The following is a 27,988-nucleotide window of genomic DNA, read 5'->3' as shown; positions in this document are numbered from 1 at the left end:
AAATGCAAAACCGGGTACCAAACTCCGATTTGCGAGGGAACCAAAAGTCGGACAAGGACGTTTTGTGGATAATATTTGGCATAAACAATAGAACTATTAGACATCTAATTCAACGATGCCACGAATTGACAACGACATAAAACTCGACTTCAAGGATGTTTTGTTTCGACCAAAAAGAAGTACATTGCGAAGCCGATCCGATGTAAGTATTTTCTAAATTGGAATGTTGCATTTACGAAAAATGTGACACATTTTTTTCTGAAAATGTAACAATAATATGAACAATAAATTATTATGACTTGTTCACCTATTTTCATGTTTTTGAAGTATAATAACTAATGAATTAAGTTACAAAACTGTAATATTTGGAATACATTTAATTCTTAAAATCAAGAAAAAGGTCAAATAAAGAAAGATCTTCCTTGGGGATCGAACCTTAGTTGCAATATTCCGACTTCCAGCTATTGATCCTCCTGGATCGAACCCAGAACAGTGTTTTTTCATAGTTTTGGGAGTGGGGCCGGGTTTCTTTGGATTGGGGAAAATCACATTGTTTTACTAAAATTGGGACATAAGTGTTTTCTTTTTTCCTTAAAGTATACTTCATTATTGAGAATAAGTATATATATATATATATATATATATATATATATATATATGTATATATATATATATTTATATATATATATATATATATATATATATATATATATATATATATATATATATATATATATATATATATATATATAGTATATAATATTAATATTACATTTACTAAGGTTTAGCTTATGGAAAATATAGTGAAAAAAATGTACATATTTATTTGTTTTTGGAAACCTTCCTTCCTTTCGGAATTTGTAGCTTAGGTCTCGATTGGGAAAAATATATACTTTGTTTCAATTGGGCATTTCCCCCCCCCCCCCCCCTGACCCAAATTTGAATGAAAAAAAACACTGCAGAACCTCAAGAATCAAAATCACTACATCACCTTTCTCTACATCACCTTTCAAATTACATCTACATCATACGTCGCTTGTATCACTTTCACTACTGTACATCACCTTGCAAATTTATCAAACTTGACAAATACATGACAAGTGGTTAGAGTAAGGTAAGGAGGGAGAAAATAGTAAAGTGAGAAGAGTTTGATAGTTAAAAGATAGGACAATAAAGATGTGTCCCGAGCTGCGTTTCAATTTATTATGCCCCCCTTTGAAGAAGAGGGGGTATATTGTTTTGCACATGTCGGTCCGTCCACCAGATGGTTTCTGGATGATAACTCAAGAATGCTAAGGCCTAGGATCATAAAACTTCATACATTGATCATGACTGGCAGATGACCCCTATTGATTTTCAGGTCACTAAGTCAAAGGTGAAGGTCACAGTGACTCGAAAAAGTAAAAGGATTTCCAGATGATAACTCAAGAATGCTTACGCCTAGGATCATGAAACTTCATAGGTACATTGATCATGACTGGCAGATGACCCCTATTGATTTTCAGGTCACTGAAAATCAAAGGTCAAGGTCACAGTGACTCAAAACAGTAAAATGGTTTCCGGATGAAAACTTAAGAATGCCTACGCCTAGGATCATGAAACTTCATAGGTGCATTAATCATGACTGGCAGATGACGCCTATTAATTTTCAGGTCACTAGGTCAAAGGTCAAGGTAACAGTAACTTGTTTACTACAGGTTTTAATTATTTTTCATTGAATTTCCTATTAAAGCGTTAATAATGCAGACACTTTTGTTCTCCATTTCTATTTTATCTCTCAGTTATGTTTTTGCAGGTTGACTTGGTCCGGACATTCCAGTTCCGTAACTCAGGCCAGACCTACACAGGTATCCCAGTGATGGTGGCGAACATGGACACAACAGGCACGTTTGAGATGGCAAAAGCTGTCGCCAAGGTAGATTTTTTTATTTATTTAATTTTTTATTAACCAGGTTTTCCGAAGGAAAAAAATGGTTATTAGATTGGCGAATGCGGGCGGGCTGGCTGGCTGGCGGGCTGGCTGGCTGGCGGGCTGGCTGGCGGGCTGGCGGAATAAGCTTGTCCGGGCCATAACTATGTCGTTCATTGTCAGATTTTAAAATCATTTGGCACATTTGTTCACCATCATTGGACGGTGTGTCGCGCGAAATAATTACGTCGATATCTCCAAGGTCAAGGTCACACTTTGAGTTCAAAGGTCAAAAATGGCCATAAATGAGCTTGTCCGAGCCATAACTATGTCGTTCATCGTCAGATTTTAAAATCATTTGGCACATTTGTTCACCATCATTGGACGGTGTGTCGCGCGAAATAATTACGTCGATATCTCCAAGGTCAAGGTCACACTTTGAGTTCAAAGGTCAAAAATGGCCATAAATGAGCTTGTCCTGGCCATAACTATGTCATTCATTGTGAGATTTTAAAATCATTTGGCACATTTGTTCACCATCATGGGACGGTGTGTGGCACGAAAGAATCACGTCAATATCTCCAATGTCAAGGTCGCCACGACTAAAAATAGATTTAAAAAAAAAAAAAAAACTTACAAAGGGGGTTATTTTTTTTTGGTCATTTCAAAAGTTCAGTTTGAGTTTTCTCCCTTTATCAGATTTTTTTTTCACAATGAAAACCTGGTTTTGTGACAATTTTGTCCCTTGTTTTTTTTATTTTACTTTTATTATTTTTGTAATATATTCTTTATTAACCTCGCCCACAGGCACGTTTGAGATGGCAAAAGCTGTCTCCAAGGTAGATTTAAACAAACTCAAAATTGAGTCTTGTGCAGGGAAAACTGGGCTTAATGCATGTGCGTAAAAGGCAAGTCAGGAACACGACTTTCTGTGAGAGACTTCCTTTGAACAAAAAAAAAATCAATGAAATTGGAAAGTGTTATCCCTGATTATCCTGTGCAAACTGCACATTCACACTCCAGGTGCATTGTGCACTGCTAATCAGGGAAGGCATTAAGATGTTTTTCCAGAAAGAAGCTCAAATTTATGTATTACACTAAAATATCAATAGACTTATCCCGGAAAAGCACGAGTTTAGAAAACCCCACTAATCACCCCCGTACAAACAACGCTGGTCCATTATATAAACCAATGATAGCTTACTTTAAATCATAACAGTTGATACAGTGTGTGATTTTGAAAGGATTATAAATAGGTCAGCTTTATTTGTACCAGCAGATTAGTGGGTTTTTCCAAAAAGTAGTTTTTCCGGGATACATGTATTGGCTTGTATTTAACAAATTTCAGTTAACTTTTTTATGTTTAAGTTTTCTAAAACAGTTTTGTTAATTAAAATAATGTTAATTAATGGTAATAATAATAACTAATTTTAATAATTAATGATAACAATAGTAATACAATAATAATAATCACACAAATTAAAGCCAAGGTAATATTTGTTTCTCAGTCTTGTATTGCATGGCACAATAGACATAAAATTTATCACCACTATAAACTGAAATTTTATTGAGGTAAGATTAATAACTTCTATTGTTTTATTTACTATCTTTAAAAAAGATTAAAACTTGTATGTGTATGCATTTGTTCATCTACAATGTTTTTCTTGCATGTTATCAACAGTTGTTAGTCTTATTTAAAATTAATTGTACGAGATTTAATAGTCAAATAAATGAGTTGTGTTCTTAGACAACTGGGCATAATGCATGACATTTTTCGTTTCAATGAAGTCTCTTCTTAGCAAAAATCCAATTTAGGCAGAAAGTGTCGTCCCTGATTAGCCTGTGTGGACTGCACAGGCTAATCTGGGACGACACTTTACGCACATGCATTAAACCCCCTTTTCTCAGAATGCGACTCAAATTATCTGCAATATGTTGTTAATACCTCAGTATTGTATTAGCAATAGAAATGCACTGCAACGCCGATAAATCGCGGACCGGTTTATTGCGTTGTCCAATATATCGATCTTTGGCTATGACTCCCAAAAATCCGACGAGCATGATTACTAAATGACATGTTTTAATCTGAGAATTTGCCTACCTACACAAACAACCGGTTCTTGCTAGTATTAACACCCTATATTTCGCGGCTTACTATGGCACGCAGTGAAGCGTGAAAAACAGTCGATACGTGACAGTGTTGTTTACACAAGGCTTGTTTTTAACACGTTAGAAATAACCAATTAGCTTCATTGCAAAGGTAATAATGGCTGTTTGCTGGTATATAAATCGTTAAATTTCGGTACTGGTCATTAATTTCTTTGTCCTGATAAAAAGCGCGCGAAAAGTGGCGTGGGTGTATTTATTTGTCAATTAAATGTTCGTAGCGATTACAACATTGAGATAATTATCCCCCGCCAGAGGCAGAGGGATATTGTTTTGGCGTTGTCCGTCCGTCCGGCTGTCCGGCCGGCACTTTTGTGTCCGGAGCCATATCTTGGAAGTTCTTTGGTGGATTTCATTTAAACTTGGTATGAGTATATATATGCATAAGAGGATGATGCACGCCAAATGGCATTGTACACCATCTGTTATAAACAGACTTATGGCCCTTTGTATCTTGAAAAAATGCTTTTTAGTGTCCGGAGCCATATCTTGGAAGTTCTTTGGCGGATTTCATTGAAACTTGGTATGAGTATATAATATGCATTAGAGGATGATGTACGCCAAATGGCATTGTACACCATCTGTTAAAAACAGAGTTATGGCCCTTTGTATCTTGAAAAAATGCTTTTTGCTATAGGCACTTTTGTGTCCGGAGCCATATCTTGGAAGTGCTTTGGCGGATTTCCTTGAAACTTGGTATGAGTATTTATATGCATAAGAGGATGATACATGCCAAATGGCATTGTATACCATCTGTTAAAAACAGAGTTATGGCCCTTTGTATCTTGAAAAAATGCTTTCTACTATAGGCACTTTTGTGTCCGGAAAATTGAGCGTATGTAAACGTTTAATGTTTTTGTGGAAAAAGCACGACTTATTAATTCACCTAAATAAATTGTGAAGGCTTAAGAACCTTCCTTTGTCTTAGTTTTGTGTTATTGTCCTCCGTCCGTCCATCTATCATTATGTTCATCCGTCCAATTTGCACCCATCCTTAAACAAAGCATATGTCGCGGGGGATACCTTGGGCCTTTCAGGCCCTCTTGTTTAATTTCCATTAAAAGTTTCATTGTAAACTTAAGTACCGCGGTTCCTGGCGAATTATGTGGCATTGACATTTCCTCTTAATAAAATATAGTTCAAACACGCTGTATTGTTACCGTTACGCTGTTTCAGTTCCTTCATAAGGACTATGTATAAGGGTACATTCGAATCTATGCACAATTATATTTTATACGTTTTTACTGCAAGATTTGTTCTTTTTAGCTCATTTGCGAGCAATCGTAAATGAAAATAAAAAAATATAATTTACATTTTGGTTTTTATGATAAATACAGATACGTATGTAGTTACGAAAATGTTTATTGTTTTGGTTTGCAATTATTACTATACAAATATGTAGCAGCGCCGTATATAAAATGAAAACAATCGGGAAATTAGACAAATTAACCTCAATACAAGTAAGCCATTTTTCAATTTATATCGCGCGCCGGATATATCTTGCTCGCGATCTTTGGACCCCATCAACCGCGATATATCGGCATTGCAGAGTATTAATAATTGCTCTGCAGGCCTTGAAAAATTCACTCGACCGCTTGAATTTGCAAGTGAAGTTGAGGATCGGGCGAGTAAAGTTTGTTAAATACTTGACCTACCGGGCGAGTGCTGTTTTTCCCGTTGAGAAATATAAATTCAGTTCCAGAACTCCTGGCACATCAATACAAATTGCAAACAATTTTTCGAACGAACATAAAATAGGTTTAGTACACAAAGAAACTGCACTTTCGTTTCGACAATGTAAATTACGTCACATGCACATTAAAAATATTTTTTTAAATCGGCCAGGCTGGTTTCGCAGATGTCAATGCTCTTAGCGAATCGATTAATAGTGAAAAAGACAGATAAATATATTGGTCATTCTGTGTAGAATAAAATTTCATTTTAATGCAAATATTGATAAAATTAAAAAAATTCGCAACTGCTTAATTATAATACTAATTATATTTAATTATAATAAACAGAAAAAATTATTTTTAATAGACAGAATAATTTGTGATCAGAAGCATTTGTCAATCAAACATGTCTGTCAGTAAAACTTTGTCTGAAATATTAAAACTCAGCATTCTGCAAGGTGATAGAGACAGGGAACAGAGAGAAAGGTTATCAAAAGGAGAAGATATTTACTCTTTCAAAATGCAGGATGAGAAGATATAAGTGAAAGGGGGAGTGGACTGTCAGGCCTACTGACCCTGCAGGGCGAAAGGCTATGGAAAAAAATAAAGTCTTGCTGTGGCAAACTTAATAATTAACCCTGTTTCAGCACCTGATGTTCACTGTGATACACAAACACTACAGTGTTGAGGAATGGAAAGAATTTGCTGCTGAAAACAAGGACATTTTGCAAGTAAGTTTCTAGTGTGCATTACTTTAAATACTCCATAAAATCTGTAGACACACGCCTGCTAAGTTAGCTCAGTTTGGACTACAAATCTCAGGATAAAAGTAATGATTCTCCTGGCCTCCCAATTGAATGTGTGCTGGCATTGGTCATTCAATTATTTTGATGGTCGGTCTGCACCTATATCTGATTCATGTATGACAGGTTTTAACTGGCTTCAGTTTGTGCACAGGGGTTTTCCTAACCATTTGGGGAAAGCAGTCTGGTCAAATTAGGATTTTTTTATTTGATAAAATGGCAAATTTTGGAATTTTTTGTCAACAAAATGGACCATATAGTTGTTGTTTTTTTTAATTCAACAAATTTTGACACATCAGGCCTTTTCATGGCCATTTTGGGAAAAAAAGCAATTAAACTTAAAAGTCCACTGATTTGGGAAAATTTAATAATTTAACATACCGGGGTAATTAAAAAAATTATAACTCTTTATAAGAAATCAAATTCGCAGAACAAAATCTTATAAATTATGGTCATATACTTTATTAGATGTTTATGAATAAGATTAAGATAAAACAATCAATAGACACTTGTTTCTAAATAAAAATAATTGAAAATTGTGGTTTCTGTTTTTTAAAAGCTTTATTTTTAAAGCAGGAAAACCTTTGTTGCACAAAGTTTTATTAACTAGTTTTATTTAGTTTTATTAACTAGAAAAAGGTGTGAGTAACTAACTGCCATGAAATGACTGAAATAGTGTTGAAAAACAAAAAAACAAACAAACAGACCAGCAAAAGCTTAGGATACAGGGATATACCGTAATTACTCTATGTTTTCGGACACTTAAAAAAATTACTTTTTTTCGTGTCCAAAAATTTAGATAAAATAATATGCACAAAATACAGGTGTCCGAAAACTTAGAGTCGAAAATTGAAGTGTCCAAAAACAGCGTCAATTGTATCAACGAATACATGTAATAGCACGCGCTTGTAAAATACCATGCCGTATAGTTTAAATTAGTTATATATGTTTGCAATGCATTTTAAATAATTTTAAATGCTTAATTTATTTGACAGAAAGTTACTACAAGGTTGTACTTTGACCAACGAGTTCAAAGATGGGCAAGTGATGTACCGATAATCGCTAGTATGAACCTGTAATTCACGCGATAAAAAAGCAATATATGAATTCTTTGTTTGTTCATTTCCGATACTTGTTGTCTAACACCTTCCATCACACTTTGAAGCATTAAGTATTTGTAACAGTTATTTTACTGAGAAGCTGTAGTACCATTGCGGTTGATAATTGAACGAGTAATTGGCACTACCCCTGGTAATTGTCACAGCGCTTATGCTATCGGGCGAAACAATTGTTTAATACCGGTTTACAAGGTAATTTACACAATAACACAAATGTAATGGTGCGTTGCCCTCAGGCATGCACCTGCCATGTTTTATGATGTTAATCTGGTTGTAAAAACCCATGATCAAAGTGTCATTAGATATCGAAAACAGGACCAACATTTGGTAAAATAGCGCTGGTAAATATACTGTCCGAAAACTTAGAGACATTAATTATGGTCGAAAACTCATGTGTCCGAAAATTAAGAGTCACGAAAAATAATTATTTTTGCTAAAAAAAGGGGTGTCCGAAAACTTAGAGTGTCCGAAAACATAGAGTTATTACGGTAAACTAAATTGTTCTTGGAGATTGCACAGATGGACATCCCTCTTAAGTACTGAAATTAGACAGGCCAAGAACATGGAGCCAAGAACAAAGCAAATGTTTCTTACTTTTAAGAGAACTAAATCAGACAACAATTATATAACATTGCTGATATTACTTAATTTACAGTCACATTTAATGAGCCCGAATCTTTATTCTTTTTAGATATAAGCAAATGAAATGGTGAACAAGTTTCAAGCTTTTCCAAGAAGCTACATGTAGTTACCCAGTTGGATTACCGTAATTACACTAAGTTTTCAGACACTTAAAAATAATAATTGTTTTTCGTGTCCAAAAATTTAGGTACGAAAAATATTCAAAAATTACATGTGTCCGAAAAATTAGAGACACAAATTTAATTGTCGGAAAATTATAGTTATATTGAAATAAGAGCAATAAATCAATGTACAATAATTTTATTGTGATTTAGGCCAGCATTTTTTTTATTTGTTTTACGGGAAATGTTTCAAAAAAATTGAGTCGGGAGGATCAATAAAAATAAAAACATGAAAAGTGAGCAGTCGATCAAGAAAATAATAATAAAACTGTCTAAACTGATTATTTTTTTATTTTTGAAAATTTAAAATTCAGCCAATTTAACCTTATGTATACTTGCATTAATCTTTAAGTGTTCTATATATCTCATTAAACCGTTGTAGAAGCTTTTTATAAAAATGGTAAACATATTTATATATATATATTTATAGGTATAAGCACCTTTCGCATGTATTATACTATATTGCTTTAATAGAGACTATTAAACACGCCAGGTTTGTAGTGTATTTAAAATAATAGTGATCGTTAAACTTTTGTTGAGTGTATATCATATGTATGTTTATAACAAATATAGCATGCATTTGACTTAAATAAAAAAGACTTGAAAACTTTTTACATTGTTTGATTGCTTTAATGACCAAATTTTTAACTTTCATCCATGGGTGGAATATGCATGCTAACAAATACTCTTTAATATACAACAGACTTGCTTTATATCATGATAATTTGTATCAATCATGAGAAAAAAATGAGCCACGTAACAGGAAATTGGACCTTAGGGCGATTGCGACCATTTTGGCTCTAAAAGAGCAGTCTGATCAGGATCCAAATTGTTCAACATTCAGTCAGTACTTCTAAAGAGGTTAAGCGAACACTTTGGATCCTGATCAGACTGCGCTTGAATTGATCTTGATCCAAACTTTGTGTAGTGAAAGTTCTAGTACATAAAATGTGAATATTTCATTTAAGAAACCGAGAGTTATAGACTTATAAAAACATGTGCTGCATTTCATTTTATATTCAGAGAGAGTCGTAGTGTTTATATATGTAAAGTGAACACACAATATATAAAAATCATATCCATTCATATCCATGATCAAGAAAACTATCAATGTAATTATGGCTTAAACAACATACATATTAATTTTCACTATGTCCTAAATTATCAAAACAATAAAAACACAATGGCTTACAAGAAACTCAATATAAGATACCATACAACAGTTATCCGGGTACAGTAAATATACTAAATCGTACCGGGAATTTAAACGCTAAATCGGTCATTGTCGGCTTTATTTTTATAATTAATTATATTCACATTTATGTCAATTTTCTGTAAAATGGCCTCTATATTATCGAAACTCATACTTAAAAAGCATGATGCTGTTGTTGTTTTTTTTAATAGAAGTTTGTTTAAGATAATCGGTAGCGCGTTTCACGACATCAGACTTTGGGCGGGAATACAACTCGGATACACGCTAATATCGACCGGGTACGATTAAGTTTATTTACCGTACCCGGGGTACATGTAAGTATACTTAAGAGTACCCGGGGTACATGTAAGTAGTACCTGAGCCAACAATGACCAATCGAGCCCCATTAACAGATACTTTGTTTGGTCACAATATAAACAAAAATGGTCAAAAGGTACCGGAAAAATGGTTAAAATGTTGATATAAAAATAGTTATACAGTTTAATATATGGAAAAAATGTTTTGTTTTAAGTTAATGAAGAATAATAAGCATGTTAATTTGCTACTGTGTCAAGAAAAATAACTAAAACTTTCTTGTGACTTTGACGGACATACTAACATCCGAACCCAATGTTATTTTTTTCAGAAGCTGTGTTGCATACTTTTTTTCTAAATAAAATATATATGGGTGGGTGGGGAATGGGATTATTGATGCAAGTACCTGTGGTTCAGTCCTCATGTTCATTATAAAGAAACGTGAAGTAGTACTTCTTGGACATTTTCGGGATGTTGATTTTTATCTATAAAAATATTACAGGATTAACATTTTAATAAATACGCATATTTATTAAACCTACCCAAAACTTTTTAACACATTGAAAGTTATTGATGGTGACACCTGCATCATCTACAAAAACTCTTAATTATTTTTATAATTTCGCATCACATAATATGGGCATGATATCAACAATGGTGTTCTGAAGATTAAGTTTTCTACTTGAAATTGTTTCTGCTCCGTTTTAAATTAATTTAATTTTAAAATATGCTGCATTTGTCTCATTGTTGTTAATGTCCGCCATTTCGGGAATGCAATATGAAAATCATTTGTTAAATACTCACCAATGGGCTAATAGCGTGTGGTATTGGCTGCAATAGCCAATGAAAATCGCTGACGCTTTACAAGTCGACTTGGCACAACGAAACAACCGGTATTATAAACAAATTTAGAAGAACACTTATGGCAATCTGCACATTTTTTTTCTAATTTTGGATAAAATACCAGGTCGGTGGGTGTAATGTAAATATTTAAGAACGAAAGTTACTTTTATTTTTATTTGTATTTGTCGAAAAATAGGGTCGGGCGCTCCCATGAAACAAATAATAAAAAAATGCTGGCCTTACTCTTTCTTTTTCTTCTTTAAAAAAATACATACAACTTCACAGCTTTGCTAACTCTTGCCTGAAATGTACATATAACATTCTGCTTCCTTAATAGGACGAAACTGTTTCAAATGCTGTTGGGGGAATCGATTGATTTCTACTGGTATACATGGTTATTTACCCAATTAGGCGAAATGAATGGTCAATTGCCTTCAGGCATGCATCTGTCAGGTTTTATGACCTTAATCCGGTTGTAAAAATCCATGATCGAAGTGTCACAAGATATGCCAAAACAGGCTAAAATATACCGTCCGAAAATTAAGAGACAATAGTTAAGAGTCACGAAAAAAAAAAATTTGCTAAGAAAGAGGTTGTCCGAAAACTTTGAGCGTCCAAAAACTTTACGGTAACATCTTTGTTCCTAAATCTACTCACCCGGGTAATTGGACCCTGCACTTATTTATATCCATGTAATATAGTTTAACCCTTTCAGTGCGGGAACCAAATTTTAAAGGCCTTTGCAAACAGTTTGGATCCAGATGAGACGCCACAGAACGTGGCGTCTCATCAGGATCCATACTATTTGCTATTCTGATAATATACTTTGAAAATAATCGAAGAAAATGCTAATTTTAGAAATTCAGCAGACGACATTTTAGCAGACGACAAATTTCCCAGCATGCAAAGGGTTATACCTGATTACCTTGCAGCACATAGCGGCAAGCACTGGAACGGGTGAGAACGACCTGACCAAGTTGAAGCAGATCCTCGATGCAGTCCCGGACATCAAGTACCTGTGTGTGGACGTTGCCAACGGTTACTCAGAACACTTTGTGCAGTTTGTGAAGAACTGCCGTGCGGAGTTTCCTAAACACACTATAATGGTAAAATCATTGATAATAGTTTTGTGTAGTATCTGGTCTTCTCTTGATTGTGAAACAAATGTAGGAGTTTCCTGAGCACACGTTCATGGTTCAGGGCTTTTTTGTTGGCTCAATTTATAGAGTTTACAGGGGGTATTTGTTGAAAATGTCTTGTGTCTTAATATATGTCGCGTTCTGAGAAAAGTGGGCTAATGCATGTGCGTAAAGTGTTGTCCCAGATTAGCCTGTGCAGACTGCACAGGCTAATCAGAGACCACACTTTCCGCTTTTATGACATTTTTTGTTTAAATGAAGTCTCTTCTTAGCAAAAATCCAATATAAGCAGAAAGTGTCGTCCCTGATAAGCCTATGCAGACTGCACAGGCTAATCTGAGAACACACTTTACGAACATGTATTATGCCCAGTTTTCTCAGAACACGACTCATATATCTATCTTTGATTTCCCAGATCCAGTCCCAAATTTGCCATGAGATTGTTTCACTTTCTGTTGTTGATACCCCTGCAAACAAATGGGCAGGGGTTTATTGAAGCCAGTGGGGGTGGGTCGGCTTGTCAGTCCTTCCAGTGATTGTTGCGCTTATGAAGACGTTATTTGCTGACAAAATGGTGTGGGTGTAGTAGCCACATTTGTGACTAAAATCTTGATAAAAATTGAAGAGTTTTGGTGAACCCACCAAGTAGTTTCAAGTATCCCGGTGTGACCCAAATTTGACGATATAACGGTTACATAAAGCAATATTTAGCAAATAATGAAAGAACTTATATAGCACAAAATAATAATTTTTAACTCGGCTGTAATACTTTTAAATGATTCCAAGACAATAATCAGTCATTTAAATTTAAATCGATAAAAATAGAACATTGTCGAATTTAGGTGTCTTCGAATTCGGGTTACGGTAGGATATTATCTCCTGAGCTGTTAATTTTTTACCATTCAGATTTGCATTAAGACTTGTTTGTTGTCCCTCAGAAAATAAAAGTTAATTGATGACCTTAATAGATTCCAGTTTTAAAGGCTTCATTTCCAACCCTAAGATACTGATGAGCAACAAACACCATAAAACCTGAACAGACTGCAGATAACTGGGGCTGTTCTGGTTTTATGCTGTTGGCATATAGCCATTGTCACTGAGCTACTGAGTGGGATTTTCATCCTTAAATAAATGCAGCTCCTCCTGTTTGGGAGCTGACATCATCAAGGTCGAGATTGGTCTGGGCTCTTTGTAATATCTGCGTTATCTTTCATCTTTACAGGCAGGTAACGTGGTGACGGGGGAGATGGTGGAAGAGCTCCTGCTCTCGGGTGCTGACATCATCAAGGTCGGGATTGGTCCAGGCTCGGTGTGTACGACTCGCAAGAAGACCGGCGTAGGCTACCCGCAGCTCAGCGCGGTCATTGAGTGCGCAGACGCTGCACATGGGCTCGGTGGTCATATCATCTCGGTATATGAGAATTTCTGATTCAAATAAATGATTATGAAACTCAAACATGAGATTACCAAAATCTGAAAAAAATTACACATTTTTACTTTCGCTACAATCATGCTAAGAATAAAAATTCTCATATGTGTATACATGGACTTTGAATGGTGCAGCACTTTGAAGTTTGAGTTTGGGATAAATTACAGTAAAATCATTTACATTTGTCTACCTGAAATTTGGTGTGTGTTGTTTTGTTATTTTTAAATTGTTTACAAGTAAATTTTAGAAATTCTGATTTAGAAAACAACAACATTTCCCAGATGTGTTTTTTTGTAAATTGTTTGTATCGGTCAACCACATGAAATCAACAAAAAATAATGTTCCACAAAAAATAATAATTTTACAGTAATACAAAATACATGAAGGATATACATGAGTACATTTTCATGTCGTGTATTCAAGGACGGTGGCTGTACCTGTCCTGGTGATGTGGCGAAGGCGTTCGGGGCCGGGGCGGACTTTGTGATGTTGGGCGGGATGTTTGCGGGTCACGCGGAGTCCGGGGGTGAGATGGTGGAGAAAGGCGGGAAGAAGTACAAGATCTTCTACGGGATGAGCTCAGCCACCGCCATGAAGAGACACGCTGGGGGTGTGGCAGACTACAGGTCAGCTGATGGTGGTGGGGTGTTTTGTTGTTGCTTTTCAGGGTTTCAAATAACAATATTTGTATTTTGTATCATGCCTGGGCAGTATGGCAGAGTATAGGTCAGTTGACAGTGGGTGTGTTTGGTCAAAGTTTTTTGAAATTCGGCCCCATTCCACATCTCATAAAGTATAATTGTGTCGTGTTCTGAGAAAACTGGGCATAATGCATGTGCGTAAAGTGCCGTCCCAGATTAGCCTGTGCAGTCTGCACAGGCTAATCAGGGACGAAACTTCGCTTTAATGGTATTTTTAATTTCAAGGAAGTCCTTCCTTACTGAAAATCAAGTTTAGGCGTAAAGTGTCGTCCCAGATTTCTGAGAAAACTAAACAAAAACAAAAAACATTGCAACATTAAGTTTATATCCCTACCCAGCTCTATAAGTTCAACCTTTAAAAAAATTATTTTGGAAACAATTTTATTGTTAATAATATTTTGTATCTGTGTAGGACTGTTTTTATCCCGGGAGTATGTTCACATTTTTGGTTCCTGCTCTCTCTAAACCTGTGTTTTTCTGATTGTCACAAAACTTTTTGATGTTATATTAATAGAATGGAGGCAAATTTAAGTATCAAGTAAAATCTAACCAGGCACTATGAAGTTATTGCTCTTGAATTTCTCAATATATGGCTCTTCAATGATTTTGACTTTCTAAGTTGACCAGACTTCATCTGATTGTTACCAATTTTTCTACAAATGTAAATCATCATAAGAGGACGGATGGTCTGTGACACGTGTCGTCCTTCCTCAAAGGTCAAGGTCACTTATAGAGTTCAAACAGCCATCAAACAGCCTGAAAAAAGTTCAGCATTTAAATTTGGATATAAAATGGCTTGTCTGAGCTAAAACTTTGTCATTCATCATGCTACATGTATTGTAAAATAATTTACCACTCAATCTCACCCTAAGTAGGCTGAGTGCCTTGTGAATCAATTGCCTCATTACCTCATAGGTCAAGTCAAGGTCGCACTTAGAGGTCAAATTTCAAATTTGGTCATGAGCAGGAGGTTTTTTTTAATACCAGTAAATGGACTTGAGATATAAGTGGAATGATGGGCACATTGCAATATGGGCACATGTCTTGTTTTCTCTATGATATTCAATGTCCTAAATTTGTTCGATACACACATACTCAAACCGTTTACACTTCATTCAAAACTGTACCCTATTTCATCACCGGTATCCATAGTATATATGCGTGGCAGCACTGCATGTAAAAACATTTCGCTACTTCTACAATTTTTCCTTACCCTAGGAATATAGTCCTTACCCAGAAAATGTTATTAAGTTTTGTCCATCAAACGAGAAACAAACCGCTGAACTCCCTTACTGTTTGTGAGCATCTGAATGTGAGACGGTAAAGATTTAACCAAAAATAATATATGACCCTTTACCGTTTCAGGGCATCGGAAGGTAAGACGGTACAGATTGAGTACAGAGGCCCAGTAGAGGTCACGGTACAAGACATTCTCGGCGGCGTGCGGTCCACGTGTACTTATGTCGGGGCGGGAAAACTCAAAGAGCTGAGCAGACGCGCGACATTCATCCGGGTCACGCAGCAGCTTAATGAGGTGTTTGCTGCAAGCACCAAGGACGATTGATGATTGCCAACAATTTTAGATGAATTTTTGTTTGAATTTCGTTCCTCATGTTAGCTTTGTTTCCTCCGGTCCGTAAAATAAAATTGTGCCATTACACTTAAATTAAATTTTGCTAATTTTTCAATTTCATTACCAAGCTGGAGAAATAAACATTCCCATATTGCTATGGTTAAAATAAAATAAAATTATATTGCTGCAAAAATATTAACCCTTAAAAAACAATTAATACAATTCAAGTACTTAAAAAATGTATGAAAAGAAACTTTTGTTCAATATTTTAGACATTTTCAATGGAGTTTAAACAATTACCTGGGGGTAATTTATGTTTTGTTTTAAGCAGCTATATTTGATCGATTTTATCCATGTTGGTACCATTCCCAACATGGGAAGATTCCCATATTCCCTAAGTATATATGGAAACTCTTGTTTGCATGGAATCTGCTCGGAGATCTGATCCAGTTCTTTAGGAACTGAGAGACTTGTTTTCCATTTTATTGTACAGCCTGTTACTTTTGATTCGGAAAAACTGCTCGATAAACCAAACAAATTGGTAGATTTAAATATTTTTAAAATATTACATCATTCAATTGTTAATCAGTAAAATACCAATTTAAACTGCATTTTTTTCTTATAAATTGGTATTCAAGTGTCTTCTACCAATCAAGTTAATGATGTCTTTGTTAATTTTCTTTTTATTGGACTTTTGTATTTTGGTTTTGGGGGAAGATTATTTTTTTAACATTTGGAAAAATTCAGTTAGAAAGTTACTGCATCTTTAAATGTGTTCATTTTAAACTAGGAGCTAGGAAAAGATTTAGACTGAAATGACAGGATGCCGACGGCAGCTCCTTTTTTGCTCCTGAACCTACCCCTAGGGGTAAGTCTAGGTTATCACATTCTTGTAATTCGGCCTATTTGTATGCATAAGGAAGTGGGTATTTTTCTTGTAGCTTGTTGAATTAAATGTACTGCACAACTCGCACAAACATGTTCTCTTATTTTTAAGTGCTTTGAAATTTAATAAAACCTGTTTAATTTTCTTTGAAAATTTAAATTATTTGATATAATGAATGCAAAATATGAAATGTTTCGATGTTTTGTCTATATCTTCTTCATTGTTTAGATGAAAGTGAAGTGGAATTGACAACATGTGGGTACACCAGGAATGTTGTTATGTTTTGAGAGCATAATAATATACCTATAACACGTTGTCAACCAGTATAAGGCGCTGTCAGTCGCTATAACACGTTGTCAACCAGTATAAGGCGCTGTCAGTCGCTATAACACGTTGTTTTATATTCTAACATTGTAAAGCGGAATTGTCAACATGTGTGTACACCTGGAATGTTGTGTTATGTTTTGAGAGCATAATAATATACCTTTTGAAAGCATAATTATATACCATATATAACCTGCATATCAGCAGTGTTTTTTAAGGAACATTTTTGTTAAAGCTTGTTCAAGCATTTTTTGTTGTTGACACTTTTACCTTTCTGTCTGATTTTTGTGTGCTTTTGCTTTTGGTAATTTTTGTTTGCATGCAATTTTTATTACTTTTTGATTATCATTGAAATAAAGAAGTAAAATAAGCTCTCAGACCTCATTTAATAAATCTTCTATCCAGCAAAAATAGGGATTCAAGGTTAAAACCTGTGCCCAATGTGAGCTTTTGTTATCACCCCATGTCCGATGTCTGTTGTCGTGCAGTGTGCATCGCAAACTTTTAACTTTAGAGGATTAATTTAGCATCCAATCTTGATAAAACTTGGTCAGAATGTTTATCTTGACATTTAGAAGGCAGGGTCATGTGCAGCCTAAATCTTTGTCACAAGGTCACGATGGAGCATATGTTAACTCTCAGCTGGAATAGAATTTTGAAGGCCTTTGCAAACAGTTTGAGTCCAGATGAGACACCACAGAATGTGGCGTCTCACCAGGATCCAAACTGTTTGCTATTCTGATAGTATTCTTTGAAAAAAGTTAATTTTAGAAATTCAGCAGACGACATTTTAGCAGACGACAAATTTCCCAGCATGCAACGGGTTAACACTCCAGGCCACATTTAGGACTCAGTTTTGAGAAAAGTGGTCATAATGCTCATCTTGACAATATGAAGGCCAAGTTTAAATATAAGTCATGTTGGGTCAAAAATAGATCACCAGGTCAAGTCTTAAACTATTTTATGTCCATGAACCCGAAAAGTGCTTTAGGGTCATCCTGGCTCTCTTATTATTCATTCTCCTACCTGCAAGGTAGGTAAACACTTCTACATAAATACTTGTTAAATGATTTATAAATTTAAAGCAAAGTTTCTAAATAAAGTGCAATACATTATATTTTGCATAGTTTTTATTGCATACATGTTGTGCATTGTGATATGATAACACGATAAGTTCATATATGCATTTCTTAAGAACAGCAGTATATAATAATATATTGATGAATATCAGCAAAAACAATGCGACTAATATCGATGCTAGCCAGATCCAGCTGTTCCTTTCTCTACCATAGAAAGAAAAATTCTGTAAAAACTTCTTAAACATGCAAGAAACTTTGAATTCATGAACAACTTAAAAAGATGACATTGAAAAAATTCTAAAGCTATATACACATTTGTTTTTATAGCCATTTAAGACAACAACATGGAAAACATACCAGCTATTTTTCCTCAGATCTCCACTTTACAATAGACCAAAAACTGTATTTTCATTAATGTACAATAAAACTAAAAGTATATTTACATTTCTACATACATTGCTACCTACAATAGTAATAAAAATTGTATTCGACAATTAAATATAAAATGAAAACAAATTTTAAAAGGCAGGAACATTTGTGTTTTGTTCTGTAAAAACTGGGCAAAAAGCATGTGCGTAAAGTGTCGTTCCAGATTAGCCTGTGCAGTCCGCTTTCCTGGTATTTTTTGTTTAAAGGAAGTCCCTTTTTACTAAAAATCTAATTTAAGCGGAAAGTGTCTTCCCTGATTAGCCTGTGCCGACTGCACAGGCTAATCTGGGATGACACTTTACGCACATGCTTTTTGCCCAGTTTTCTCAGAACAAGACACATTTTAACAAATACCTCAAAGAGGGCAAGTGATGGATTTTCAACATCAACTAATGGCACAGCAACGTTCAAAACAACCATCATATAACAGTTTTAAAAATCATTAAACAATCCAATAACCGAACACTGCAAAAAATGTATAAAAAAAATCATATATAACACTGACAATACGATTAAACCCTTACCAGGGCTTTTTAATCCATTTATGCCTAGCGTCTAGAAAAAAGGCCTTTGGAAACAGCATGTACCCAGATGAGACGCTGTATGATGCTGCGTCTCATCAGGGTCTGCGCTGTTTGCTTGAGGAAATTTCTGTACGAAATATTCTACATATAGAAATAAATATACTAGAAATCACTAATTTTGGAAATAAATTGATCCAATTTAGAAGGATGGGTGAGTCCACTAGGCGTAAATGGGTTAAAGTAGCACAAAATGCCCCTCCATCCAAACATACCAAGTTGTTGTAACAATTTTGTGGAAACACTAGATGTAAAAGAGGGCAAAAATTTCAACAATTTTAAGAAGGATAATAAAAGAAAGGAAAGGAAAACATTGCCACATAAAGACAAATATTAAAAGCGGATTTGCAAATGAATCCTTATTATGCTTTAAATATAACAATGAACAATTAAATGTGGATCCAAAACAATAAAAAAATTCAGCTGAAACATTTCTATAAACAAAACTTCTTCAAAACATGTATAAACATTAAATATATATCTAACATTACATAACATACACATTTTGTGTGGCTAGCTAAAACAAGACAGCTTTATACAACAAGTTAAAAAAACATTTTTGTGTCAAGGCCTAATAAAAGACTTACACAATTTTATAACTATGCTCTATTTTTCCTACTGGAATAAAAATAAAATCCGTTTCTAAGGTAACAAAGTCCTAAATACACAGGAGGTATGAGTGACATTAATCATTGTCAGTTTTAAAGGGACCTTTTCACAGATTTTGGCACGTTTTGAAGTTTTTTATTAAATGCTTTAAATTAATAAATGTTAACATCGGAACTAAAGAGTTCAAGTTTAAAACAAAAATAAAATGAAAGAAAAGAAACAAGTACTCCACACCTTGGCTCCAACCACTGACCCTTGGAGTAAAACGACTGACCCTTGAAGTAAAGCCACTGACCCTTGGAGTAAAACCACTGACCCTTGGAGTAAAACCACTGACCCTTGGAGTAAAACCACTGACCCTTGAAGTAAAACCACTGACCCTTGGAGTAAAAGTCTTGCGCTCAGCCATCCAAGCTCAGGAACCATTTCATGTATTTTATTCATAATATGAGTCATGTTCTGAGAAAACTGGGCATAATGCATGTGTGTAAAGTGTGGTCCCAGATTAGCCTGTGCAGTCCGCACAGGCTAATCAGGGACTACAATTTGCCACATAAATTGGCTTTTTGCTAAGAAGAGACTTCATTTAAACGAAAAATGTCATAAAAGTGGAAAGTGTTGTCCCAGATTTGCCTATGCAGACTGCACAGGCTAATCTGGGACGACACTTTACACACATGCATTATGCCCAATTTTGTCAGAACACGTCTCTTAGCAATCCTGGTTTTGTCACAAAATATAACAATAACAACAGAACTGTCCAAATTATATGATCATTTTGTGTTTGTAACACTTAATAATTTCAGGTTTTTAAATTGTCAAAATATGCATATAATGGCTTTTGGAGCATGGAAAATGTTCAGAATAACTGTTTCATATAAAAAAACATCACTACAAAGACAATTTGCAAATCTGCAACAATTTTTTTTAATTTTGTCAATTTATTAAAACGTGAAAAGGTCCCTTTAATGGACAATACTATTTACTAGTTTCAATAAAAATCACATATGTTTATGTCATATGTTAAATACCAGTAAATAACTTCATATTTGTTTAATTAGCAATATTTAAGAATACAAAATTCCTAGTTGTATTGACATTGTGTGAATTCCCAAAGCAGCGAAAAATATATATATTCTATAACAAACCCTTAATACCTCTCTATCAAAATTACACTATACAAAGCAACCAAGTTACATGTTTGTGGCCAAATATACAATATACATTATAGTGCAAACAATAACCAAAATATTTTCAAGAATAAAAACAACTATTTTTCATATCAAGAATCATTTAATTTTCAGGTTTTTAAATCATCAAAATATGCATCTAATGGATTTTAGTGCATGGAAAATGTTCAGTATTACTGTTTCCCATCAAAAAACATCACTACAAAGAAAATTTGCAAAGCTAAAACAATTTGTTTCAATTTTGTCCATTTATAAGAACGTGAAAAGGTCCCTGAAATGGACAAAACTATTTACTAGTTTCAATCAAAATCACATATGTTTATGTCATAAGTTAAATACCAATATATAACTTAATACTTTTTTAATTACAAATACAAAATTCCTAGTTGTACTGACAATGTGTGGATTCCCAAAGCAGCTAAACAATATCAATTCTATAACATACCCTTACTGGTAATACCTCTCTATCAAAATTACACTATACAAAGCAATCAAGTAACATGTTTGTGGCAAAAATATACATTATAGTGCAAACGAAAACCAAAATATTTTCAAGAATAAAAACAACTATTTTTCATATCAAGGATCATTTAAAGAAATATGAAATACCCTGAAATTAAATGTGAACAACGTACAATACTGGATTTGTTTCTGCAACTGTCAAGTAATTTTTCTACAGTTTTTGGCATGTTTTTTTCCATCCCAAGGCAGAATCAGCAACCTCACATTGAAATAACAACAGCACAAAACATTACCATATAAAATATTGCATGAAACAAACATACAAATTCAATAAAATACTGGCAGAGCGATTGTACAAAATTATACCTCAATACCATAAACCTTTAATATAATTTACTTTTTATAAAATAATGGCAAAAATATTAACACTAAATATTAAAAATAAATAGAATATAGTAAAACAAAGAAAAACGTTGGCAGCAAGCTTAACAATACAAAGTAACAAAATGTACAAAAAAACAAAAACACAACACTTAAAAGCAACTTAAAACGTAGTGACATCACATCAGCAAGCACAGAAATAACATGTTGACACACAAATGATAAAATAACAACCATTGACATGAAGGTCAGGGTAAGATTCTACATTGCTGGGCTCTTCCTGTGTTAAAAATTTTCTTCCCCAACCATTTTTGCCAGTTGTTTTTTTTTTTTTTTTTTTTTTTCGCCAATTAAAAAAAAAGAGTTATTTTATAACATTATTAAATTGTAGTGTCTTCAATGCATATATATTTTTTCTTTGTTTAGCGAGAAATAATAGACAAGAGGGCCCAGATGGCCCTAGTTTGCTCACCTCAGAGGAGTCAGTTCATTCAATCTTTACCAAATGTCAAACTTTACCTAGATATTGTCCAGACAAACATCCTGGTCAAGTTTCATCATTATTGAACCAAAACTCTGGCGTATGGAATGTTTTTGTTTTTGTAAGATTTGACATGGTTACCTATATTTTGAGTTGACCCCCTTACCAAACATCAAAATTTGCTACAAAAATAAATATTATGACCAAGATTCATAAAATCTGAAATAAAATTGTGACCTCTAGAGTGTTAACAAAGGTTTTCGTATAATATAAAGAAAATTTGAACAATCAAAGGGCAATAATTATGGAATTAATTATGTGATTTTGCTCATTATCAAACTTGACAGACATCTTTCAGCAACTTTGATAAAGAATGCTTGAGAAATGTGAATGCTACAGTGTTTACAAACCAAATGTGGACGGACAGACGGCTGACAAAGACCAATCCTAAAACCTCACCTGAGCAATCCGGTGAGCTAAAAAGTGTGTTTCACCGATCTAAGCCATTTTCCACATTGTCCGAGAAATAAATAAAACCAATGCATTGACTAAGTTTCACGATGATAAGGCAAAAAATGTGACTTCTAGAGTGTTTACAAGGTTTCTCTAAGCCAAATAAGGAAAACTGCCCCGCCCACTGGCGGCCATGTTTTTCAACGGACCGAAACCACTTTTAAACTCAACCAACATATAAATAAGGCAAACATTTTGACAAAGTTACATGAAGATTTCGCATAAAATGTGACTTCTACAGTTTTTACAAGGTTTTTCTTTTTTTTGACCTAGTGACCTAGTTTTTGACCCTGCATGACCCAGTTTCCAACTTGATCGATATATCATTGGGACAAATCTTCTGACCAACTTTCATGAAGATCGGACAATAAATGTGGCCTCTAGAGTGTTTACGAACAAATGTGGACGGACGACGGACGGACGGACGACGCACAAAGACCGGTCACAAAAGTAATCAAGTGAGCTAAAAATCAGTTTTTGCCTTTTTTTCCAAATTGAAATATACAATAGCAACTTTCTAAATGTTTGCATTTGGTAACAATTGCAAATGGCAGAGAGAGCCATGCACGGATGCCACAAAAGCACTTTAAATGTATTCAAATATAAATAAACTTAACAAGAGCTCAAATAACTGAAGCATCTAGTTCGTATTAAAAAAAAAAAAATAGTGTTTCGGTACCCAATATGCAAACATTCATATCAAATGAAAAAATCAGGCATCATATGTTTAAAAAAATTTGGTACCTAGTGAAAGAATGTTGGGTGAAAAAAAAGTACCATTGCCAGGGGGATCTACCATTAAACACATAACACATTGTCTTTCGTTCCGATCCCATTAGAACTTGTACATGCTATAAATGTTGTATGAAATTATATGTATAACAATTTTTGTTTTAAATAAATAAGTTTAAACTAATCTATCACTTGAACAAACATTGATGAAATAGGGGCAAAAAAACAACCACAAAAACATTACAATTTACAGAACACATCTGAGACAAATAACCCAGTACCCTGCCTAAAAAATGGCTCAAATAACACAAAACATACCCAAATACTTAAAATGAATGCTGACAATTGATGAGGTTACATGGAAATACGTAAACCATTGTCCTACAATATTTATTAAATAAACACTGTTTTACCACAGTTAGCACAACAAACCTATAGAAAGATTACTGACCAATACAATTTAAACTCTATTCAATGTTATTGGTGTACAAATAAATGGTAAATGTTATTGGTGTACAAATAAATGGTAGTATTGTTTCTCCTAAAAACCATGAAATGATGTGAAAAAATGGGAAAACAGACAATCTGACATGCAAGCATAAAATTCTAAACATGTACAGCTAACAGGGATGACATATGGTAAAATTCTGTGCAAATTCAGATCTTAAGACCGTCACTTGTAAATTGTGAATCGCGCATTCTAATATCACCATATTTACAGATGCAATCGAGCTACCAAGCAATTATACAAAAATTCAAGCTTTCATGGCAAAACTATTTACTGTAAAACAATCCATTTTCGTCAGCATGATCTTTTTTGGTTTTCAAGAAATCACAATATTGTTGACACGCAATTTTGTGGATTTCATATTTTGGTAACTCCAACTTATATATGCCCCACAACTTAAATTACCAACAAATAACAACAGTTTCACAGTATTTGGATGCTTCTCACATTAGTATATCATGGTCACTAAACTTGTCAGAATCATCGCCCATCAAAATAAAATCATCCTGACGAACCTCTTCCTTCTCCTTCGCGCCTTTACGATTGAAAATCCACGATGCGCTGAGTCTACTGCTCTTTCCGCTCTTGCTACTTGCGCCAGACATACTGTGACCGGGGCTCTGCATGCGCTGCGGCGTCTTTGGCGTACTTGGCGCCGAGGCAGCGCCGCCCACCTCCAGACAGTCCTGGTTCATCGGCGTTACAAGGCGCAGAATGAGATTACGGCCGGCCTGACGAACTAGATTCACTACTTCGTCGTGTCTTGACCGTTTTGTGTCAACTTCACCCACAGCCACTATGAAATCCCCTTCATTGATGTTTGCTGCCTTAAAATACAAATGGATAACGGTTTCAGAATCAGAAGCCAAAGAAATCGTATCATTTATTATAAAACAAACATTTGTTTTCAAATAAGAAATTAATTGAAACTGTATATGGTTTTGTAGAAACAGCAATAATTTTAAAACTTGAATGCATAATAAACCTATGGCTTCTTCAGATAGTCTGAAGTCGGTTTTCTAAGAAAAACAAGTTGAATGCGCCTTGAGAAGAAATGTTTTCGGAATGCTCACCAGGGGGATAAAACCCATGACCTCCTTTTGGAAATCAACTACTCCAACTTCATGTCAAATGATTACATAACTTTGGAGCAATAATTTATGCCATTGGTTTATACTAATATAAATCTACCTCTGCAACACTTCCCGGCTCAATTTCTGCTATTTTCACAGGGCAATCCCCTCGCACACTGAAGCCGTATCCCTGCACCTGGCTCCTGTCTAGCAGCACAGACCTGGGAGCCGACCACTGGTTCTTGGCATTGAATAATGCAATGGGACCCTGCAATAGAATGGGAAAACATTGAATAGTAAGTGGGACCATAGAGGCAGCATTGAACAAGGGCTGTTTGTAAAACATGCATGCCCCCCATATGGGCTGTCCGTTGTAGTGGCAGCCATTGTGTGAATACGTTTTTTGTCACTGTGACCTTGACCTTTGACCTAGCGACCTGAAAATCAATAGGGGTCATCTGCGAGTCACGATCAATGTACCTATGAAGTGTCATGATCCTAGGCCAAAGCGTTCTTGAGTTATCATCCGAAAATCATTTTACTATTTTGGGTCACCGTGACCTTGACCTTTGACCTTGTGACCTCAAAATCAATAGGGTACATCTGCGAGTCATGATCAATCTACCTGTGAAATTTCATGATCCTAGGTATATGCGTTCTTGAGTTATCATCCGAAAACCATTTTAATATTTCGGGTCACCTTGACCTTGACCTTTGACCTAGTGACCTCAAAATCACTAGAGGTCATCTGCGAGTCATGATCAATCTACCCATGAAGTTTCATGATCCTACGCGTTTGCATTCTTGAGTTATCATCCAGAAACCATTTTACTATTTCGGGTCACCGTGACCTTGACCTTTGACCTAGTGACCTCAAAATCAATAGGGGTCATCTGCAAGTCATGATCAATCTGCCCATGAAGTTTCATGATCCTAGGCGTATGGGTTCTTGAGTTATCATTCAAACACCATTTTACTATTTTGGGTCACTGTGACCTTGACCTTTGACCTAGTGACCTCAAAATCAATAGGGGTCATCTGCCAGTCATGATCAATGTACCTATGAAGTTTCATGATCCTAGGCCCAAGCGTTTTTGAGTTATCGTCTGACAACCACCTGGTGGACGGACAGACCGACCGACAGACCGACATGAGCAAAGCAATATACCCCCTCTTCTTCGAAGGGGGGCATAAAAATGCAATGGGACCCTTTAATATAGCGGGAAAACAATGAATAGTAAGTGGGACCATGACATAGAGGCAGCATTGAAAAATGCAAGTGGGACCATGACATTGAGGCAGCACAGAATAATGCAATGGGACCCTGAAAAAGAGGCGAAATCGAAAATGCAATGGGACCCTTTAATAGAATGGGAAAACATTGAATAACAAGAGTTCTGCAGTCGGAGACATATGCCCCCCAAACAGGGCTTTGAACTAGTGACCTCACTTTCGGTCAATTCGTTGACAAGTTATTGATCGGAAACAATTTTCACACTTATTGTCACAGTGACCTTGACCTTTGACCTAGTGACCCCAATTTCAATAGGGGTCATCAACTGTCCAAGGCCAATGCACCTGTGAAGTATCAAGCCAATCCTTCCATCTGCTGACAAGTTATTTATAGGAACAAAAGGGTCTACAGACAGACCGACGGACTGACTGACTGACCGACATCCAGCAAATCAATATACCCCATCTTCTTCGAAGTGGGACATAATAAGTGGGACCATGACATATAGGCAGCATTGAATATTGCAATAGGACACTGTAATAGTGGCACTGGCAAACATTGAATAATGTGATCAGACCCTGTAATAGAGTAGGAAACATTGAATGTGATCAGACCCTGTAATAGAGAGGGAAACATTGAATAATGCAAACAGACCCTGTAATCAAGAGGGCATTGAATAACATGATCGGACCCAGAAAGAGAGGGGGAAAGATCAAATAATCGAATCTGACACATTAATTAATGCAGCATTGAAAAATGCTATTGGACTTTGTGACCCAGTTTCAAATTTGAACGTGACATAAAGTGGCATAATTGGGACAAATGTTTTAAGTTTAATGAAGATTGAGCAAGAAATGTTGCCGCTAGGGTGCTTACAAGCTTTTTCTTTAATTTGAACTTGTGACCTAGATTGTTTCCCCATGTGACCTATTTTCAAGCAAATGTTCCCACCCAGTTTCAAGAACATTGGACAATAAATGTGGCCCTTAGAGTTTTCCAAAGCCTTTTCCTTAAGTGTATCTAGTGACCTGACCTTTGACAACATGTGACCATGTTTCAATCTCAGCCGAGATATCATTTAGACAAATGTTCTGAAAGAGTGTTATTAAGATTGGACAATAAATGCGGCACCAGATTGCTCAAACGGCAATTGACAATGCACAAATTACAACAAACGACACAAAAAAGCAAATCACAAAAGTTCCCCAGGAGCTTAATGTGCTAGGGTGAGCTTCAAAAAAGCGACAACTCATGTTTTTTTAAGGGCAGCCAAAAAAAATATTCTGCAATTTTTTTTCAAAATCTAACCAGTGGTTTCTGAAAAAGAATATTTCATTTTAATGCGGGAATGTAAATCTGGTTTTCCCATACATACCAGTTTATGGAAGAACTCATGAACTTTGACCTTTGCAAACTCTGGGGTCACTGGGGCAACAATCTGATGGGTTGTGGCCTTGACCTTTGGTGCAGTGTGGATCTCTGTGAAGTCATCCTCCTCCTCCAATGTGGCGAACTTGTTGACTGAACTGTATCAGAAACCATTTGCATAGACAATTGACTGAACTCTATCAGAAATCATTAACATAAACTGTTGATTGAACTGTATCAGAAACCATAAGCGTAGACTTTTGACTGAACTGTATCCGAAATCATAAGCATAGACTGTTGACTGAGCTGTATCAGAAATCATAAGCATAGACTGTTGACTTAACTGTATCAGAAATCATCATCATAGACTGTTGACTGAGCTGTATCAGAAATCATCATCATAAGACTGTTGACTGAGCTGTATCAGAAATCATTAGCATAGACTGTTGACTGAACTGTATCAGAAATCATCAT

At 35.2% G+C, this 27,988-nt stretch overlaps 3 protein-coding genes and 1 long non-coding RNA gene across 4 annotated transcripts in view; 2 read left to right on the top strand and 2 right to left on the bottom strand.

Moving 5' to 3' along the window:
- The window catches only part of LOC127846709 (uncharacterized), a 130,635-nt gene that overhangs the window by 29,846 nt on the left and 72,801 nt on the right, over positions 1–27,988 (bottom strand). The window lies entirely within an intron of this gene.
- On the top strand, positions 15–16,825 carry LOC127846707 (GMP reductase 2-like). The gene is made up of 7 exons (XM_052378206.1): positions 15–202; positions 1,796–1,915; positions 6,396–6,479; positions 11,755–11,928; positions 13,184–13,372; positions 13,814–14,016; positions 15,457–16,825. Exons 1-7 carry the CDS (start codon positions 116–118, stop codon positions 15,653–15,655), a joined length of 1,056 nt encoding a protein of 351 aa, XP_052234166.1. The 5' UTR covers positions 15–115; the 3' UTR covers positions 15,656–16,825.
- LOC127846723 (uncharacterized) lies at positions 1,978–2,579 on the top strand. Its single transcript, XR_008033630.1, has 2 exons — positions 1,978–2,339; positions 2,502–2,579. It is a non-coding gene; the product is annotated as an uncharacterized LOC127846723 (long non-coding RNA).
- Positions 23,839–27,988, bottom strand: part of LOC127846700 (rhophilin-2-like) — a 49,627-nt gene continuing 45,477 nt past the window's right edge. Inside the window, exons 13-15 of the mRNA XM_052378189.1 lie at positions 27,522–27,672; positions 25,031–25,180; positions 23,839–24,666 (exon numbers count right to left, since the gene is read on the bottom strand). Of these exons, the coding sequence (XP_052234149.1) occupies positions 24,283–24,666; positions 25,031–25,180; positions 27,522–27,672 (685 nt within the window). The 3' untranslated portion in view covers positions 23,839–24,282. The remainder of the gene's footprint in view (positions 24,667–25,030; positions 25,181–27,521; positions 27,673–27,988) is intronic.

Source organism: Dreissena polymorpha, chromosome 9 (assembly GCF_020536995.1).
Source record: "Dreissena polymorpha isolate Duluth1 chromosome 9, UMN_Dpol_1.0, whole genome shotgun sequence".
NCBI classification, from domain to species: Eukaryota; Metazoa; Mollusca; class Bivalvia; order Myida; family Dreissenidae; genus Dreissena; species Dreissena polymorpha.
This window is presented reverse-complemented; position numbering and strand designations above follow the sequence as displayed.